Below are 19,886 nucleotides of genomic sequence, written 5' to 3' on the forward strand. Positions count from 1 at the left end.
GACATTTTTTTTATCATCAAAAAAACATTTTGTCGTTTTTGTTTACAAACTCAGGAAATAAGTCCCTGAATACAGTAGGGCTTTAAGGTAAAAAAACAAAACAAAAGGATTAAAATCCAAGTAAATAATTGGAAATGATCTTAATATTTAATTGATTTTGTAACACCGCCTTCCTGTGTTTTTGTCTGATTATAATTGTGATAAATTTTTAAAAAATCATTTAACTGTATAGGACATTTGAAGTATGAGCATCGGTACGGCCAATACTGCCCCTGTAACTACTTGGTATTGGATCAATACCCACATTTCTAGTAAAAACTAATATAAAGTATCCAAACAACAGATAAATAAGTGAAGAGCAACAGCTGAGTACTGACTTTCCCACCAGGCTTTAAATTTATGTACTATCATACAAGTGTAAAAATAAAACAGGCATATCGTTTGCATACTCAGCTTCATAATCAGTTAAAAGGTGTCTTGCATCAAGAATAAACCTTATGAGCCAATTACTGTCATTTGAGCCACAATGTGTGTGCACGTGCAATAACTTTTATTTACTGCCATTATGATGACGCTCCTTAGTTTGCATGTAGGAGATAAACTGTCATATTCACATTAAATTATTACACTCTACCCAGGCAGTAAATCCTGTCAGTAAAATATAAAGTAAGGTGACAAAAGTAACAATTCGAAGGCTGATATAAGGGTTTATTGAGATAAATAAAATACAGCGTTACCTCAACTTAAGTGTTTTGAAATAAGAGCCATATCTCAGCTTTAAAGTACAATTTAAAAATGTGAGTTACGAGCATCAACGCCATTATTTGGCGTAACAAATGACACAGTGAACCCAGCAAGATCCGCCCAAAACATTTGGTTTTACTCGCTAGCATTACCTTACGGCTTAATATCAACATCATTGTTTTTTCAACTATGAGAAGGAAAATGTGGACGTGAGGGACAGTGCTGAGAAAAGTGGATGACATTCAAGAAAGAAATCATCAAAAACTTGATTGAGCGCAAGCCATTGCCGCGTATCACTGCGAGTCTGCACCCTGCTGAAGCAGAATGATTCCAACGACAGCCAAGAATGTTAAAATAATATCAAATGGCGGACATTTATTCATAAAAATATGGAAAGGCTGCTGATGGTGTGTTTGACAGAGGAGCAGCTGGAAGGAGATACTGAAGAAGTCCGCTCTTCCAAAGTAAATGCTGTACTTTATTATTACATTACTTCAGAAAATGACTGTAGTTTTGTTGTGGTACATTCTATTGCATTGTTTATACATCAAAGTTTGTTTTTAAAATTGTGCTGTTTTGGGGGGCCAAGCACCAATTAAATTAAGACGTTGATTTGGGACACAAGTGTTTTGAGTTAAGAGCTCCGTCACAGAACCAATTATGCATGGTTCCAATGCCAGTCTGCTTATTTTGACGGAACTTTCACCACAACACTAATAACTATTAAAAAGTATGGTTGGATACTTTTGTCTATGTCTGGGATTACAACCAAGAGCAAACGTGAGAAGCCAGCGTTATGATTCACGTGCTGTCAAGTCTTCATTTAAAAATAACCCTGAGCAATAATGTGCATAAACACTTCTGAAAATGACGAATGACGTCTCCTCCATCTTGACTAAAGATGCACGAGGGAGCAAGTTCCTTTTATGGGCAAGCTGGTGTTCTCGTTTACATACTGTATGTCTTGCAGCGCTTACATTCGAGATAAACATGACGGCGCAAGTCAAAATACATTCACTTTCTCCGTAATTGAAATAGTTTTATTATACTTTGGGAGTGTTTTGATGGCTTAAGTGCAGCGTAGGTTGCTCTGAGCGAGACTCTGGATCAACAGGCACCATTCCGCCCTCTTCTGGGTGATCAAGGCTGGGGTGAGGGTCTGCACGGGCAGGTGTGCGGAGCCCTCCAGCTGGGCCTTCTCACACAAAACCTCGGCTATACAGATGACATACATGCCGCAGTCGTAGCAGTTCTGTTGCGTCGGGCTGGGCTCCTCCACAAACGGAGCTTTTCTTCCCGCGCCTAACATGGTTTCCAGCTTGCTGGCAATGCGCCGCGCGTGCGCAGAGTTGCAGTGATCTTGAGAGTCATAGTGAGAAAATTGGTTGGAGCTCTGGTGATACACCAGCAGGCTCCAGTGAGTCCCCCCAGCAGTCTGGTTGCAGTTGTTATTCACAGCCAGGAAGACCCAGCGACGGGAGGCCAGATCCAGAGGCTGAAGGAACACGGCTGACTCCTCCTGGCTGGAAGCGCACTTGATAAACTGGGTGACCTCCGGGCTGATGAAGACGACGCTCTCCCCCAGGATTCGAAAGCGCTCGCTGGCAAAGTACTCAAAGGCAAAGCCGATAATTTGGTCATTGAGCCAGTGGGGTCCCTCCAGCAAGGACACGTCGGAGCGCCGAAGCAAGCTGTCATGGTAGCTCAGCACAACGGGATCCATCCTTCAGCACGCTTACAAAATGTCAGCCTAAAAAAACATGGTATGGTTGATTTGTTTTCAGAAATAAAGGAGTAGGGCTGCACGATTAATAGACATCGAATCAAGATTTTAATCTAACACTGTCGATAAAAAAACCTGGGTGTGATTTTAGACTATGAGCTGACTTTTACTCAGAGGCCTAGTGGTTAGAGTGTCCACCCTGAGATCGGTAGGTTGTGAGTTCAAAACCCGGCCGAGTCATACCAAAGACTATAAAAATGGGACCCATTACCTCCCTGCTTGGCACTCAGCATCAAGGGTTGGAATTGGGGGAAAAAATCACCAAAAATTATTCCCGGGCGCGGCACCGCTGCTGCCCACTGCTCCCCACTGCTCCCCTCACCTCCCAGGGGGTGAACAAGGGGATGGGTCAAATGCAGAGGACAAATTTCACCACACCTAGTGTGTGTGTGACAATCATTGGTACTTTAACTTTAACGTTAACTTTTACCTCACATATCAAAACTATTACAAAAATAGGTTATCGTCGGGCCAGAGACAGACCGTTTCTCTCTCAGGCCAATACGCATGTTTTTATTTCCAGTCATTTAAAATATTGTAATGCCTTGCTTTCTGGCCTTCACAAAAAAGAATATCAGAAGTCAAAGTGATGTGCAGCCCTATTAAGGAGTCTCACATGGATACATTTGCACAATTTGTCTGAAAAGGAGAAGAAAGAAGTACATCTTATTTAATTCTACTCCTTCTCCATGTCTTTTAATGATAATGTGTGAATGTGAGTGTGAATGTTGTCTGTCTATCTGTGTTGGCCCTGCGATGAGGTGGCGACTTGTCCAGGGTGTACCCCGCCTTCCGCCTGAATGCAGCTGAGATAGGCTCCAGCACCCCCCGCGACCCCAAAAAGGGACAAGCGGTAGAAAATGGATGGATGGATGGATTTCCCGGCATACATTTTTTGACACTTAAAATGCATAAAAGCTCATCAGCAACTGTTTACAAATTAATGTATTAGCCATTAATCCGACCCTTTACCCATGTCTATTTATAATAATTATTTCCCAGAATATATTTTGATACTTACAATTCATAAAAGCTAATCAACAACTGTTTGGAAATTAAATGTATTAGTCATTTATGACAACTTCTTTATAGCATAAATATTATCAATTTCTGCTGGATCTACTCTCTTTTTATGTTGCAGCTGTTACATATACTGTAATGTTGTATATGGTAATTGGTATTTGTTAAATATATTATATACTGTATATATAATATGTAAATATTACATAAGTGTTATATTTATATTGCTACTATGGTACACTTTTTGGGCTATTTTATACATTTTGTTTTCGCCCTCTTTTTTGTGACCTTGTGTGCATTATCCTTTCCATCCTTAGTAACTGAGCTACTGTGTGGAACAATTTCCCTTGTGGCTCATTAAAGTTTGTTTGATTCTAATTGTCATGTTGACTGATTGAGACTTTTATTAGCAGATTGCACAGTACAGTACATATTCCGTACAATTGACCACTAAATGGTAACACCCGAATAAGTTTGTCAACTTGTTTAAGTCAGGGGTCCACTTAAATCAATTCATTGAAACCTTTTTAATAGCCAGTGCAAATATATATCAATCCATCATTTATTTTGGGGTCGCGGGGGTGCTAGTGCCTATCTCAGCTGCATTCGGGCGGAAGTCGGGGTACACCCTGGACAAGTCGCCACCTCATCACAGATTATTTTGCCATAAAATCATATTAAAACTCCAACATTCAACTACTAATAAAATACATAGAAATATGACTAAATAAACAGAATTATGTGTACTGTAATGACACAGCACTCTGCATCGTCAACTAAAAGGTTAGCATGAGCTAACTAGCCGTATTTCTTAGCCTCACAAGAAGCGTAAAAGGGCAACTTGTACCACATTACCCTAAGCGTGCTCTTTTAAACTAAAAAAAGGGCAGTTAATGTGTTCCTCATACCTGAAAAAGAGACATTTAACTCAAGTTGACCACAAAGCTGTAGCATCGTTTAGCCTGGCAACGACTGCCGTAAACCACCTCGTGTAAACATTCACATTTTGCGACAGTGGGCGGAGCCGTGACGTAAAAATCTGTGAAAGTTTAAAATAAATGTATTTTGTATAACACAGACTTATAATATGAGTAATATATAAACGCAGAGATACTATGTGTTAAAAAATAATAAATTAACATACGATGCATGTCTGGTGCCGACTTCTTGTTATGTCGCTCGGTGGCGTGAGCGCGCTTCCGAGCGGGGCCGCGCTGATTAGCTCGTCGGAAGGTAGACTTGCGAGCGGTGCCGAGACTCCTCTCAATCCCAGCAAAACAGCTGACACGGTCGGATACCGAACGGCTAACTCCCCGGCGCGGATTCGAACTGCGGGGGGAGTTATTTCGGACGTGCGTGGAAATGCTGGGAATTAGGTAAAAAAGTTTAGCTTGACGGAGGAGTGGGAGCGAGAAGAAGATTCGATCTTCAAGTTGGTGTGATTGACTTTCTTCTTTTGGCGGTAAGAGAAATTGTGTACTGAGAATGGGGGGCACGACTACTACTTTATGGAGAATACATTGCTTTCTAAGTTTGTGCAGAACATTGCAGGAAAGTTGGATGTGAGTGTGTTTGTGCGTGTGTGTGGGCTTCGTGATTTAATACACGCACACACACAGCGATGGTTTTCCTTTTACAACCCAGTAAGGTGAGGTGGGTGATACTGAACCTACCTGGTAAATGTGGGCTTTTGGCAGCATTTATTTGGTAAATATTGCAAATATAATATTGAGTAAAAGTGAGGGAAGGCAACATAGTGTCTGTGGTTGTGCAGCATTTGTTAAGTTAAGATTAAGTACCACTCTAGGTGTGGTGAAATTACCCTCTGCATTTGACCCATCCCCTTGCTCCACCCACTGGGAGGTGAGGGGAGCAGTGAGCAGCAGCAGCAGTGGCGGCCGCGGTCGGGAGTCATTTTTGGTGATTTATCCCCCAATTCCAACCCTTGATGCTGAGTGCCAAGCAGGGAGGTAATGGGTCCCACTTTTACAGTCTTTGGCATGACTCGGCCTGCCGATCTCAGGGCGGACAGTCTAGCCACAAGGCCACTGATTGTGAAAAAGCTGTAGAGTTCGGGATTTTTTTTTATCTCCAAATGTCTGGGACAGATCTACAGAGGGTGTTTTCAGTGGTGCCTCAAACAACCCATCACTACGTTCGCGTCCTACCCTTGTGTGGTCATTTGATACAGACTTGTTAAAGGGGAACTGCACTTTTATATTTTTTAATTTTGCCTAGTATTCACAATCCTAATGTTAAGACAAGAGCATATGTTTTTTAACGCATTTTAACTAGTAAATACATGTGAGCAAAAGTCTGCTTACAATGGAGCCTATAGGATTGGCTCTATTCTTCCTATAAAGTGCTTAAAACACATCCAAACACCTCCATCAAGGTTTTATATACACGCTACAAGTATATATGTAATGTAGTAACAACCATAATACTATGTTATATTTACGTATTTTGATTATTTCAAGCATCCATCCATCCATCCATTTTCTTCCGCTTATCTGAGGTCGGGTCGCGGGGGCTGCAGCCTAAGCAGAGAAGCCCTGACTTCTCTATCCCCAGCCACTTTGTCCAGCTCCTCCGGGGAAACCAGAGGCGTTCCCAGGCCAGCCGGGAGACATAGTCTTCCCAACGTGTCCTGGGTCTTCCCCGAGGCCTCCTACCGGTCGGACGTGCCCGAAACACCTCCCTAGGAAGGCGTTCGGGTGGCATCCTGACCAGATGCCCGAACCACCTCATCTGGCTTCTTTCGATGTGGAGGAGCAGCGGCTTTACTTTGAGCTCCTCCTGGATGGCAGAGCTTCTCACCCTATCTCTAAGGAAAGAGCCCCGCCACCCGGCGGAGGAAACTCATTTTGGCCGCTGGTACCCGTGATCTTGTCCTTTCGGTCATAACCCAAAGCTCATGACCATAGGTGAGGATGGGAACGTAGATCGACCGGTAAATTGAGAGCTTTGCCTTCCGGCTCAGCTCCTTCTTCACCACAACGGATCGATACAGCGTTCGCATTACTGAAGACGCCGCACCGATCTCACGGTCCACTCTTCCCTCACTCGTGAACAAGACACCAATGTACTTGAACTCCTCCACATGGTGCAAGATCTCTTCCCCGACTCGGAGAACAATTATTTCAAGCATATGGCGGCAAATTAATTTCACAAATGCATCACAACGTTCGCTTTTTCCGTCAACAAAATCAATGATTACTGCTCACTGCAGACATCACGAGAGCCAACAAACATAATAGAACATCACTTACTGTACAATGTCTGCTCCCAATGGGATGCCGACTGTTAGGATGTTGATATATTCTCGTTTAAATGAAGAATGAGTCAGAATCAGTACTTTTAGTCCTGGACTGCATTTCACACTTAATTAAACAAAACGTTCTAGCAGAGCAAACATACTAGAGTCCTTTTTAACCAAACCGAACATGGCAAGTGTGAACGCACCCTGAGAGATGGGTCTCGGTCCGTCTGCACGTGGACTCTCCTGAATGAGGCAAGTGTGAACCCAGACTGCACCGAAGGACTAAACACTGGCTATGATATTACAAAAGGCTAGCAAAACAAGTTGATGGTTAGCAAAATCTAACTGAGAGAAAAATCACTAAAAACTAAGACTGGATAAGTAAATATAGTAGTTAAATATACCTGATTATTTTTAATAAAGGATTTGTGTCGTTCGCTAAAGTTCGTCCGAACCATTGTCTCCTATTGCACCGTGTCCCTGGAAAACCTTTTTGGTGTCTTTATGCAAATGTCATATCTTTGATACATCTCAGCTGCTAGAAATGCCACCGTGAAAAGAAGCCCTACGATCGTATGTGACCCAGAAAACATCACGTTGTGTGACTTTATATACGCAGTCTAATGGATTAGGGATGTATTAATAGAAAAATGTTATATCACGGCTATTGTGACCTAAATTATCACAGTTTTGTTGAATGTGCTGAAAAACGTACAAATACACACACTGAATTTTTTTTTTACCAGGTTTTATTGAAAAAAAGTAGAAATGAAAACACACACAATATACTTTCCTTGACAGAAGAAACATTAAACGTTCTGGCTTTTTATTTTTAGTGTTAACCAATTTATCTTTTTTAATTTGTAAAGGCTTTAGAGTGTTTCTTAGTTTGAAAGGTAAATCGCATGTTTGTAAAAGGGAAAACTTTAACGTGTCTTGTGTTCGTTAGCATTTAAGCGAGCTAGCGATTAGTGCGCTAGCTACTAGAAAACGAGCAGTATCACCGAGAGTTTTTTAAAGTGTGGTAATCAATCACGACTTTACGATAATTGAACATTGAAACTGTAATACAACAATCCCTACAATTGATATGCTTACATGTGAATAATTTGTTATGGTGACAAAAATATAAGTGTGAACTAGCTCAAGTGCACATTACCTTTGGTCTAGACCAGACTACAAGTGTGACTGTACCCTTTGATTCCGCACTGTGGTTCCCCCCGAAAAGCCCGTCCCGCCCTTCGGCTGTGCACAGGTGATGAGAGTAAAGTGGGCCCGTCCTGCTGGAATGTGAGGTCTGAGAAGACCCAGCTGCTGTAGCACGAGAGGCAACTCAGGCGGAGACTCCAGCAACTGGTCCCTGTTGACATCCGACACCCAGTAGGATCTCTGTCTGCTATTTGTAAAGACTGGCCTCAGTTTATCACATCAGGTTGTGTCTTCGAGTCAGTGATACCAGCAGCACTTCACTTGGAAGATCACATCTTGAAACTTGTTCTTTGGACGCCATAGGGTCATGTGATTATGGAGTGTGTTCGGAAGACAAACTGACCATTTTATCATTTACTAGATGTATACATCCATCCATTTTTTACCGGTTGTCCCTCTTGGGGTCACGGGTGGTGCTGGAGCGTATCTCATTGTATGTCCATATACAACAGCAGCTCTTTCTGAATGAGTTTTAAATCTGTCTATTTCTGTATTTCTATTTAGATCATCCATCCATCCATCCATTTTCTACCGCTTGTCCCTTTTGGGGTCGCTGGAGCCTATTTGCGTCTCAATTATTTTAATTATGCAACGCCCCCACTAGGAAGAAGAAAACATTTCACACACCCCTGCTGTGCTGCGACCATAAATAGTATCATTGTCTGTAAAATTGTTATAAGTACACCTCTGCATAACCTTCTATTCTTATTAACATTAAAGAAAAACATAAAATAAAATAATGGTTTTATTTACTAACAAATAACTTTATTAACATTGTTTTTCAGTCTGTAACAGAAAATATTTAAAATCCATTCCCCCCCGCGACCCCAAAAGGGACAAGCGGTAGAAAATGGATGGATGGATAGTTTGCATGAAATTAAAATAAAAAATCTTCAACATTTTTTGACCGATTTGAACCATTTAATACCAAAAATTAAATAAAATAAACTTAATAAAAAATAAAACATTCAAATTGACATTAAATCAGGAGCACATTAGATAAACCACTTTAACGTACAAAACAAGAGATTATGTGCAGATTTTTTTTGTCATAAATCAAAATGAGGAAGTCAGGATTAATGACTACAACGAGCACTTTTTGTAGTGCACAGCTTTTCGAAACAGAGTTTGAAGCATGATACTGATAATGCAAGTTTGCTGCAGGTCATACGCAGCAAACATGCCCTGTATGTTTGCTGCGCCGTGCAATACCCCCATGGCATTGCACGGCGCCCTCCCCGGGGGGGCCCGCCCCACTATTTCAGAAGACCTGATTTAAAGTTAAAGTTAAAGTGACAATGATTGTCACACACACACTAGGTGCGGTGAAATCATCCTCTGCATTTGACCCATCTCCACAGGGGAGTAGTGAGCAGCAGCGGTGGCCGCGGCCGGGAATCATTTGGCGATTTAACCCCCAATTCCAACCCTTGATGCTAAGTGCCAAGCAGGGAGGTAATGGGCCCCATTTTTATAGTCTTTGGTATGACTCGGCCTGGGTTTGAACTCACAACCTACCAATCTCAGGGCGGACATTCTAACCACAAGGCCACTGAGCAGGTAGACATGCACAGCTATGATCTCAAGGCAAACAATCTAATAGTTGATTTTTTTTGTAGCCTGGTGTGTTGCTAAGATGTGTAGTGCGTTTCTTGGATGCAAAATAAAACCTGCTCATCACATTATCAATTAAAATGCATACAGCACTAGTCTGGCCAGATTCGCATGTACAATTTTTTGCCTTCTTATCTGCACAATTCCAATAAAGTGAGATTAAAAAGAAGCTTTTCTGAGAGACTTTGCTAATACAATATCTCAGTGTGGTTAAGGCGCCAGTGAGCACTTTGTTCTGAGTGCTGAATTATGTCAAACTTTGCTACATTCATTCTGACACACATGTTTTCGATGTTTTGTCACTTTATAACAATGTATTTGAAACTATTTGACTAAATTATGGTCTTTCATAAGAGTAGAACTGGTGCCAGTCAGTCATTTTCAATTTTATTCATACAGATAATGTTTCAAAAACACAGACATCAGATTCTGTCAAGCAAGGATTTTTTATTACTCTTCAATTATTTAGTTAGACTGAGAGAGTTAAGACTCATGCCTGCGGCCAAATTCTTCTTTAAATACATACATTCCCACAAGTGCATTGACTCCTGTGGCATGTAATTTGTTCTTTTAACAATCTCCATAGTAACCTTCTGCACGTGGACACGTGCTTTGCACCGCTACATACCTCCCTCTGTACTGAGCTATTGACAACCCGAGAGGCGTTCAAATGAAAGTTTGTATTCAAAAGGCAGGAGTCACGTGCTGCTTGCTCACATGACGGGGATGTCCTGAAATGAGTAGCGGTCGCATGAAGAGATTGTGTGATGAACTATTTTGGCATGCACATGAAGTAATTAAAGAGGAACCTGCTTGTGTTGCACCGAACAAAGCCCCCCTTTCTTTAGTAGGTCATTATATGAACGAGGCTTTGGCCTCAGAGGCTCAACTTCCCAGCGTTTTGCATTTTCCCTCATTAACTCAACTTAACAGTAGCTGGACTGAGATGCAAAGAAGAAGGTGCTTTGTTTTGTTCTCGGCAATTTTGTATCTGTTGAAATTGTCCTTTCTAATTAATCCAGAATATGGGGATAACTAGGCCTGGACCGATAACACATTTACATGAAGATATAATGAACCTCCAAATTTTTGCAGATAAACAATATTATTGCCATTATTTCAGATTATTGAGACCAAATGAACCATTGATGTAATGGTATTACATAATAATAATGCATGTATTTCCTTTCAAATGCAATAAAAGTATTTGTTGTATATTTTACCATTGTAAATGCAATGAAAACTTTTAAATCCCCAAGTTGAATAAAACAAACAAATAACAATAAAATATACATTGTCTGTTAGCAAAATTTTGCACTAAAAATCACAACCAAAAGCGATGAAATATGTTAAGGAAGTAACGGGAGAGGGGCCTCAATTATACACAAGCAAAACAATAAATAAAATGGCTAAATAAAGTATTGACAAACAAAGTTGCACTTCAATATGAACATGAAGGCAGACTCAACAAAAGTGCAGAGTAACAATATACGCACTACAATATCCCTGCCTGGCACTCAGCATCAAGGGTTGGAATTGGGGGTTAAATCACCAAAATGATTCCAGAGCGTGGCCACCGCTGCTGCTCACTGCTCCCCTCACCTCCCAGGGGGTGGAACAAGGGTGATGGGTCAAATGCAGAGGGTAATTTCACCACACCTAGTGTGTGTGTGACTATCAGTGGTACTTTAACTTTAATAAGCAGACGTATTAACAGGCCATATGCAAAAAACAAAACTTAACTCTGGCAGACTCCAAATGAGGAACACCGACATGACGTGGTGACAAATGTCTGTCAAAGGTTTGCAGCACTTTTAGAAATGCTAGTTTTAGAACAGTATTAAATGGCAGCATGTCTTTGGTGATGCATTTAACCACACTTTCTGTGAGCGCACACTATTTTGCACTGTTTTGTTTACACTGACCTGGCTTGTACACCAAATGCAGAGTGAGTGTGGATTGTCGAGTGGTTCTGTTCCAAGTGGGCGTGCATGTTTGTTGTATTTGCGCGCATCCGGCAAACTTGCTCCTCTGTGTTGATAGGCTCATCTTGTTCCAAAGGTTTGAACTGAAATATTCCCACACTGGTGCAGTAGCATTTGGTTTTGTGATCATTTTGTCCAAGTTGGCTGCTACATGCTAACTAGTTGCACTGTGTGATGCTTGCAGGCCAGCGCCCCGCCTTACTGCACAAAGAGTAAAGGACACTTAATGATGACAAGAGAATTCACCCCCTTCTTTTCATTCCGCTATGGCACAAACGTGCACAGCTGCCGAAAGAGACGAAAAGCATGAATGCTCTTAAAGGAAGCACAAGGCGATTTATCGACGCTGGAAAACTTACCGGCTTAGCTTTCATTAATCGTCGATTAATTGACTTATCGAATATCGGCCCAGGCCTAGGGACAACAAACAATTTTGATGTAGTCGGAAGCTCAGCCTGAACAAATTTACATGAAATCCAGTTTTGGAGAGAGAAGAAAGTGTTTAGTCTTGTGTTGTGGTGTGTTGGTCGAGTACCTTTTCAGTAATTTTAAGCTATGTAATAGTAGTAGTCCTTGACACACAAGAACTACATTTTTCGATCAGTACAAATTCTCGAAAGTGGCAACCTATAATAATTATAGTACATATGATTGTTAATGGTCATATTTATTCACACAGTAGGACTGAACGGGTTCAGATTGCCCATGAACACTGGAAACCAAAGTTGTAGATTTGCTGAATTTTTGAAAGTGTATTGTGACACAGCGGTGACAATAGCTAGTGGCCTCTGCAGCCTTATGGTACAGACAGGACAGGGCCGTGGCTAATCCTCAGGCATGTGCGCTTGTATAATACTACACAATACAGCCTATCTACAGCCATTCAGCTGTAACACTATATCATTTTCAGACAAACGTGTGGTTTTCTTAATTTGAAAACGACCCTCTCTGCACGTAGCAACGCCTTGCCTCAGTCTGCAGTTCCTGATAGTCCTGAAGACGGACAGAGCTGAGTCTCCGCTGTAGGCTACAACTCTTATCTGAGTGAGCAATTCTGCCAGTTTACAGTAGTCTGGGTACTGTCAGAATGGCTGGAGGGGAGGAAAAGCAGAGATAGTTGTGGCTAACTGACAACAAACAGGCTGTGATAAGGATGATTATAAATGCAGCCAAGAAGGGCTCTGGTTGCTGGAATGCATTTTGTGGCGTATCTTCTTTATCAGCATAGTGATTGGCTGGATGATATAGACTTGCCAGGTATTATTCTTAAATCCAACCAATAACCAATAAAGCAGGAAGTTGAGCTCACTTTTGTGCATAGTTATCATGGAATGTATTGTTTGAATGAGACAAAAAAAACCTCTCCACCAACATTAATTACCAGGAATTTTATTTATTAACCCAGGTAAATTGTCAGTTCCACAGAACGCCGAGCTGGTCATACTACTTAGTCCGGCAGTCGGACCCACTGCGACTGTCCTTCAACTTCTTAGAATAAAGTACTATTCTACTATTCTTTCACAGACTTAAAAGTCCCACTTTGTTCTATTACTTCTCGTAGTTTCTCTTCTTCTACAGTTCTTTTGCTCCATTTTTATTAAAGTTTGGCAGGTGAATAGGAATAATGATAATAACTTGGGTAGGAATGTACCAAGGTTTTTCCAAATCCAAGGTAAATGAGAAAGGTTCCTGCAGTGGAAAAGGGAATTAAAGGATGTATTGTCCACCAGCACAAACTTAATATGTATGTTGTTTTTGGTATAAACAAGCAGAAACTGTTCAATGGCATTCAAAGTTATCATATTTCAGTACTTAAAGATCTAAGAAATATGCACTCGAGGTTTTTCTAATCCTTTCTTGTGTTGTTTTTTGTTAAACCACAAGGTCCAGGCTTTGTTGTTGTACTTGGGCTGCCACCTGCTCTCATCCTGATTACCCACTGGTGCATTCAAGAGCCGCCATTCACCACAGTGACTTGGCTGACTTGTTGAACGATTAAAGTCAGACACTCCGGAGAAGATTAGAGGCTCCAGGAAGTCCAACTCCTGCACTCAACCTGAAGGAGCCCACTTAAGAGCCTAGCAAATAGTTTTTGCCCGTCTTGCAGTTGAGCTATGGATGTACAAACTTAATATGAAGCAGACTTTGGAGATAGACAAAATAGCCTTATTCTGGTCCGACTCCTCTATGCATGCATTGGGGGTCTGCAACATTACTCCTGTGATAATCAAGGGAACACTGTAGTAGAGCCATGCCTACACATACACATGTCTACACGTATTTAATGTATAGATGGCATCTGTAATTTCTTGGTGTCTGCAGGACTGCTTGCCTGAGGACAACGACTCTGTCACTTGCTTTGTGTTTGTGTTTCTTTTCATCACTTTGTGGTTTTGAGGTAACGTTATTACCTTGGAACATTTCAACAGTGTCTCTGTATGTTCACATCGCTAAGAACGACCTGTTTGCGACATGTTTTGCAGATTACTATTGTCTAGTCGGGGTCTTACTTTTTGAATCCAACCCAAAGCTAAATGTAGGAGATTCTCTTTCTTCTTTTTGGCACCAATTCCTCTTTGAGTTTTTCATAATTTTTTGCCATTGTGCTCTGTCTCTGCAAAGTTGTTGACATTTGTACTCCCGCTGGTTCTCACCGTAAAGTTATTTTAAGTTACGTAAAAATGCTACCATGAAGCATCAGCGTTGCTGCTTTACGTTAGCCACAACCTATATGTAAAAGTTATGATACAAACAATATAGAGTTATATCGTACCATAGACATTTAATGTCGTACTACGATATTTATCGTTATATCGCACAGCACGTCTACCCATTCATTTAGTGTATTCTGCTTCTTTTCTGCAAGTAATGACAGTCTACAGGTTTTTAGATCATCTTAAAAGAATCCAGAGAAAACCATCTTACTTCGAGATTATAAATTTGTATACTGATTATGTTAAAAATGGTAGGCCCGATTCTTTCCTGTCTGCAAATTCTGCCTTATCTTGGTCAGGGAATTTTTTGGCTGTAGTTACTGCGCTCACATATGCAACCTGTCCTTGTAAAACAAGACCGTGCATGTGTTATGTTAAAGCTTCCCTGGTAAGTGATGTAAAAACTGGAATGGCAGATGAAACATGTTTTAGTTAAGTGGATGCATTAATCATCCCATTGTCTTCTAAGTAAGGCTTCACAGAAAACATGAGCATTTGTTAAAGTGACAGCACATCAGATTTTTTTGTTGTCTTAACCTCTCATTGGACCACTATTCAACAAATCTTTCAACAAGATTTGGTTGCTCAATAAAGCAAGATAATGTTGAATTTGCACCGTCTACGCTAAATATTACCTTTAACATCTTTGCCTTGTCCTTGAAGTTTACAGTAAGATCTGCTTCATCATCAGACCGCAGCTCTTACTGTTTGTCTGCTGACTGCAGCCTCTACTGCAAGATCGAGCTCAGATTTCAAAAAGACAATCTGCTGCAGGCAGAGAGACAACCATTGGGCCCCTTCCTCAGAAGAAATAGTGAGAGACGCTGTATCGTTTCCCTGTAATTACAGGTCATGTTTTTTTCCCTAATACTTTAAACAGATGTGCTCCAAATCCCATGTTCACCGTTGATGACCTGCTATTACCCTGAGCTGGTTAGGTTCGCTCTTTACTGTCTATGGTAGATATCCCAGCTCAAATGTTCTGTGCACATTTCACACCCGTCTTTGTCACTACAGGGCATAATATTATCACACAGCCTGAGATTCAGATTCAGCGGACAAAAGCAAAATGATAGGTTAACAAAAAAGCTCTATTAAAGCTGCTGTATAAAAAACAAAACACCAACAGCTAGCATATGTTGGTTAATGAGAACAAATTGAATGAACAGATGTCTATTTGTCAGTATTAAAAGTACAACTTTGTTGAACCAGTGAAAAAAATCATAATACTGTTTTTGTGACTGTATGGCGAGCCTTAGGACCATGCTCTAACCCAGCCAGTTTGGGTGTGGTTTTTAGTGTATTCTTTGGCGCTCTGTTAGGGTGTAATATTATTATATCATGATTCTTATGTTGGCAGTCTTTGAATAAAGACCTTAAAGAAACAGAAACAGTGTGTTTCTTGCATTTGCCACATTGGTGACCTCAACGTAATCGTCCTCCTAAGTCTGTCAGGGTTGAGTGTCCCTTACCTCCTCGGGCCCTAAGTGATCATTCTTCCCCGCAGGTTTCGCACGCTCCTCTGATGAAAGGACATTGCATCCGATATGGCAGGCTGGTAAAGCCCCCTGGGAGGTTTTCGTTTCCCCCATAAATTGCCTTTTGGGTGTTTGGGGAGAGGGGTGCTGTGTGGCGGGCAATGGGACTGTTCTCTCACCCATGGGCATGGTTTTCAGTGTATTCTTTGATGCACTATTAGGGCGCAATGTTATTGTATCATTCTCATGTTGGCAGTCTTTAAATAAAGACCTGGAAGAAACAGCAACAATGTGTTTCTTGCATTTTCCACAACATAACCTTATCCTCTTGCTGCGTGCCTAATAGTGGGGTGTAGCTTACATGGTCGGACCATAAAGAGGGCGGTATGTAATGCGTGTAAATCTCGTTTGAAAGCGAGCGCTCTCTATAGAGCTGCCTAACTGCTGCAGCCCCTTTAAGTATTGAATAAAACTAAATATATTTCACTTATGTCATAGTTAACATATTTTGACTACACTACATTTTTGGCTGCTTTAAAAAATGTAACGAACAGTTCTTCGACTGTGGCAAGGGGTGTGATTATGTGTGGTAAGTTTGTTTAAGAGTTTGACAACATACAATTTAGTTGTGTCCCAAAAACGCCCGCGGGTGTTGTCTCTCCGCCTTCAGAATCTTTAAATCTCTGATCGACCTTGTTCTTTGAACACGAGTGCCCACTCTAGTTTGCGATGATTCATGATGTTGTCTGTGTGTAGGTGTTTGCTGCGTCGAAGAAAGACTGTATTGAATTCAGGCTCCTTTTGTTGCTGATTTAAAAAAAAATTGTTGTAATTTAGTGAACATTAGGCTGATAAATAACCAAAAAAGGAATAGTACGACGACTACTTTCACACAGGAGGCATCTTGACACTCCTGTGTGGGAACTTACATTCATTCCCACCTTCTACCTTCCTAGTCATGTCCGTTGTGTCCTTGGGCAAGACACTTCACCCTTTGCCTCTGATGGCTGCTGGTTAGCGCCTTGCATGGCAGCTCCCGCCATCAGTGTGTGAATGTGTGTGTGAATGGGTAAATGTGGAAATACTGTCAAAGCGCTTTGAGTACCTTGAAGGTAGAAAAGCGCTATACAAGTATAACCCATTTATCATTATCATTTATTAGCCTTCCATGAACAGTGTGAGTTTATGGACATTTGTAACTACTTACTAAAAGGTATGTGGTCCTATATGAGGACAAACATGTTCCTATCTACAGCATGCTATGCACTTTTTAAAATACAGTATGTATCTTTAGTTGTCATTGTCCCCTATGAATCATCCTACAAATATTAGTAATATAATGCATTTTATCTGAAGCTCCAGGAACCAAGGCACATACTACATAGAAGAGAACAAAAAAGCACGGGGGTGTGACAGTTTTTATGAAGTTGAGAGGAACGAGGACAAGAGTAACACCATGGTGGATGCCCTGGCAGTGTGAGCCCGTAGTAGCCTATCCATGGGATGATAAGGGCGAAAAGTAGGGCAAAGTGCTGAGATACTATTATGCCTATGCATTTTTAAATCTGCACCAGATGGATATTGGTCTTCTTTAGAGACTTGTTACGTTTCAAAATGTTATGTTTTTTGGTTGAAAAGAGGCAAATAGTCTGTGACATATCCCAATTTAAAGATACGACCTAGTGGCACAAAGCCAAGGCCAACGTCTGCAACTTTATTGTTTGTGTTTTTGAAATACGCATGAGTACAGTATTTTTATGTATAGTGTTCAACAGTAAATGTTATTTCAGCCCCTCTAGTGCTTTATTGATGAGTTAAGTTGGGTGGGCATCTGCACAAACAAATGAACGTCATAGGGTGTTTTCTAAGAATATTGTCCAAGGGAAGTGAATAATACTGGTCTGAATGTGGAGTGAATAAATAAAGGGTTCTCACTTCTTTGTGAGCGCTTTTAGTATCTAGTCGATAGAAAAGCGCTATTTAAATTCAATCCATTATCATAATTATTATTATTAAACATAGACCTGTGTGGAACGCCTAACATTTGCACGATTTATGTAAGATTCACCACTTTTGAAAAGAGAATGTCATAGTCAATGTTGACAAAAGCTGTGCTAATATCTTACATAACAACCCACCCACAAAGTGACAACTAATTTGTCAAATATAATTAGGAGGATTTTATGAGATCGCAATATTATTGGTAATGCATCTACTTTTGCTGTAAGGATTGTATATTATTCTGTAAATAGTAATATAAAGTCGTAAATAATCTTATGTTTTGTTGGAACTACAGTGGTACCTCAATTTACTAGTACCTTAACCTACAAGTAACTTTAGATACGAGGTGTGTCTAAGCTTTTTGTTATGCTTTAAATTAATAGTATACTTTGAGTTATTGACATTTCCACCTTCGGTTAAAGCAATATTCGTTATATGTTACTTTCCTGCTTCATTTACACAAGAAACAAAACTGTTTGAGCAATAAAGAGTTAATATATTGTTACACGTTGTACCATGCTCTGTTTACAAAAGAAACAAACGTACATTTTGATTGACAGTTGACGGGCGTGTTTGAGCGCCACCTTGAAATTCACATTCTGCCCCTGAACAATCGGAACTAAAAAAGTTAGTGCACAAGAGAATACGCTTAAGACCAAATCAGAGAAACCAACCATTAAAATGATGTCCTACCTGTTAGAAGCCTATTTAGCGAGTCAGCCCCGCCATAGTCCATATTACACAAGTTGCAGCCACGACTACCATTTATCCATAAAACTATTGAGAAACTGCAGAAGCTGTTTCATCCTGACTCAACAAACTGGATGGTCATGCATAGGGATGATACTCGAAACCGGTTTTCCCGGTTGTTTGATAAGAAAAGAACCGAGTCCTCGGACTCAAATCCCTTTTTGAGAACCGGTACCCGTTATCGAGACCACTATAGCAAAGGAAAAGAGTTGATTCTTTATTCGAATACCGTCCCGACCAGAAATGCTCCGTGGGACATCACAAGAAATGACGTCACGTAGCTCAATCATTAGGCGCAGATAGAGAAAGCAGGAAAACAATGGACGGGAAAAAGCGCTCCAAGGTGTAATAAAGTTCAAAACAAAAGCTATAATCCATCGAATAACTTTACTGAGAGATTTTAGCTGGGTAAAACACATGACGAACACTTTTACGACCAACCGGAAACATAGCAACCAGGCTAGCAACGCACCTCCTTTACGGCAGCTGTCGCAACGTTCTTAAAACAACCGCAGCACATACATATATATACAACATATCTCCCTTTTTTAACTTTTGTTTTTCTTTCCTTGTAAGCAAAAAAAAATCACACTGTAGATGTGTTGTTTGTCTAATTATAAATAATGCAGACGAGGCGTGTTGGCTGAGTTCTTGACGTTTACTTTCACAGCGTGGCAACATGCAACACTTTTTGGGGGGGCTCCGCGCATGCTCGTAACTCCCGTTGCATGCTGGGTAGTGTAGTTGTTATATTCTCTAGCTCATAACATTTTCCCCCCATAAAGAAATAATGTTGACTCAATAAAGTGTATTCCTTTTTTTAGCTTTAACTTTTCATTTTTTAGCATTGTAACCACATTTGCAAAGAACTTTTCTCTTCATAGAATTTTCTTTCAATAAAGAAATAAAGTGCAAAAATGTCAAAGCATCATAACAAACAGTTATGTCAAATAGCAGCAGAAATGCACTTTTTGGAGAGCTGTATTATTTTCAGTTTTGTGCCCAAGAGACTGATTTTATTTAACACTATATTATTATTTATACACCTATAGTGATCACAGAGACAGGTTGTTTTTGTGTTACTGTATATATTTGTTTCTCTGAAAAATCCCACTTAATATACTTTGGGTAACAACAGTCAATATTTATTTATTTTATTTTATTTTTTTAGGTGGGTAACAGTCAATATTTATTTATTTATTAGATTTTTTTTTTTAAATTATATAATAAAAGTGAGCTTTTGTTAAACCAAATATTGTGTGTTTTTTTCCATATACAACAACCTATCTGGACTCGATAAGATAATCGATAAGGAATCGGTTCGAT

General features: G+C 40.4%; 2 protein-coding genes across 9 annotated transcripts in view; one reads left to right on the forward strand and one right to left on the reverse strand.

Moving 5' to 3' along the window:
• Positions 1-717: 717 nt before the first annotated feature.
• On the reverse strand, positions 718-4,562 carry senp8 (SUMO peptidase family member, NEDD8 specific). Its single transcript, XM_062069174.1, has 2 exons — positions 4,456-4,562; positions 718-2,494 (listed from the first exon to the last, which is right to left on the reverse strand). Exon 2 carries the CDS (start codon positions 2,465-2,467, stop codon positions 1,814-1,816), a length of 654 nt encoding a protein of 217 aa, XP_061925158.1. The 5' UTR covers positions 2,468-2,494; positions 4,456-4,562; the 3' UTR covers positions 718-1,813.
• Positions 4,563-4,758: 196 nt separating this feature from the next.
• Positions 4,759-19,886, forward strand: part of myo9aa (myosin IXAa) — a 220,808-nt gene continuing 205,680 nt past the window's right edge. For all 8 annotated transcript variants that reach the window (XM_062032142.1, XM_062032150.1, XM_062032189.1 and 5 more), the window contains exon 1: positions 4,759-5,009. The gene's annotated coding sequence lies outside the window, so the exon portion shown is untranslated. The remainder of the gene's footprint in view (positions 5,010-19,886) is intronic.

The sequence above is a fragment of the Entelurus aequoreus genome, linkage group LG02 (assembly GCF_033978785.1).
Source record: "Entelurus aequoreus isolate RoL-2023_Sb linkage group LG02, RoL_Eaeq_v1.1, whole genome shotgun sequence".
In the NCBI taxonomy this organism is placed as follows: domain Eukaryota; kingdom Metazoa; phylum Chordata; class Actinopteri; order Syngnathiformes; family Syngnathidae; genus Entelurus; species Entelurus aequoreus.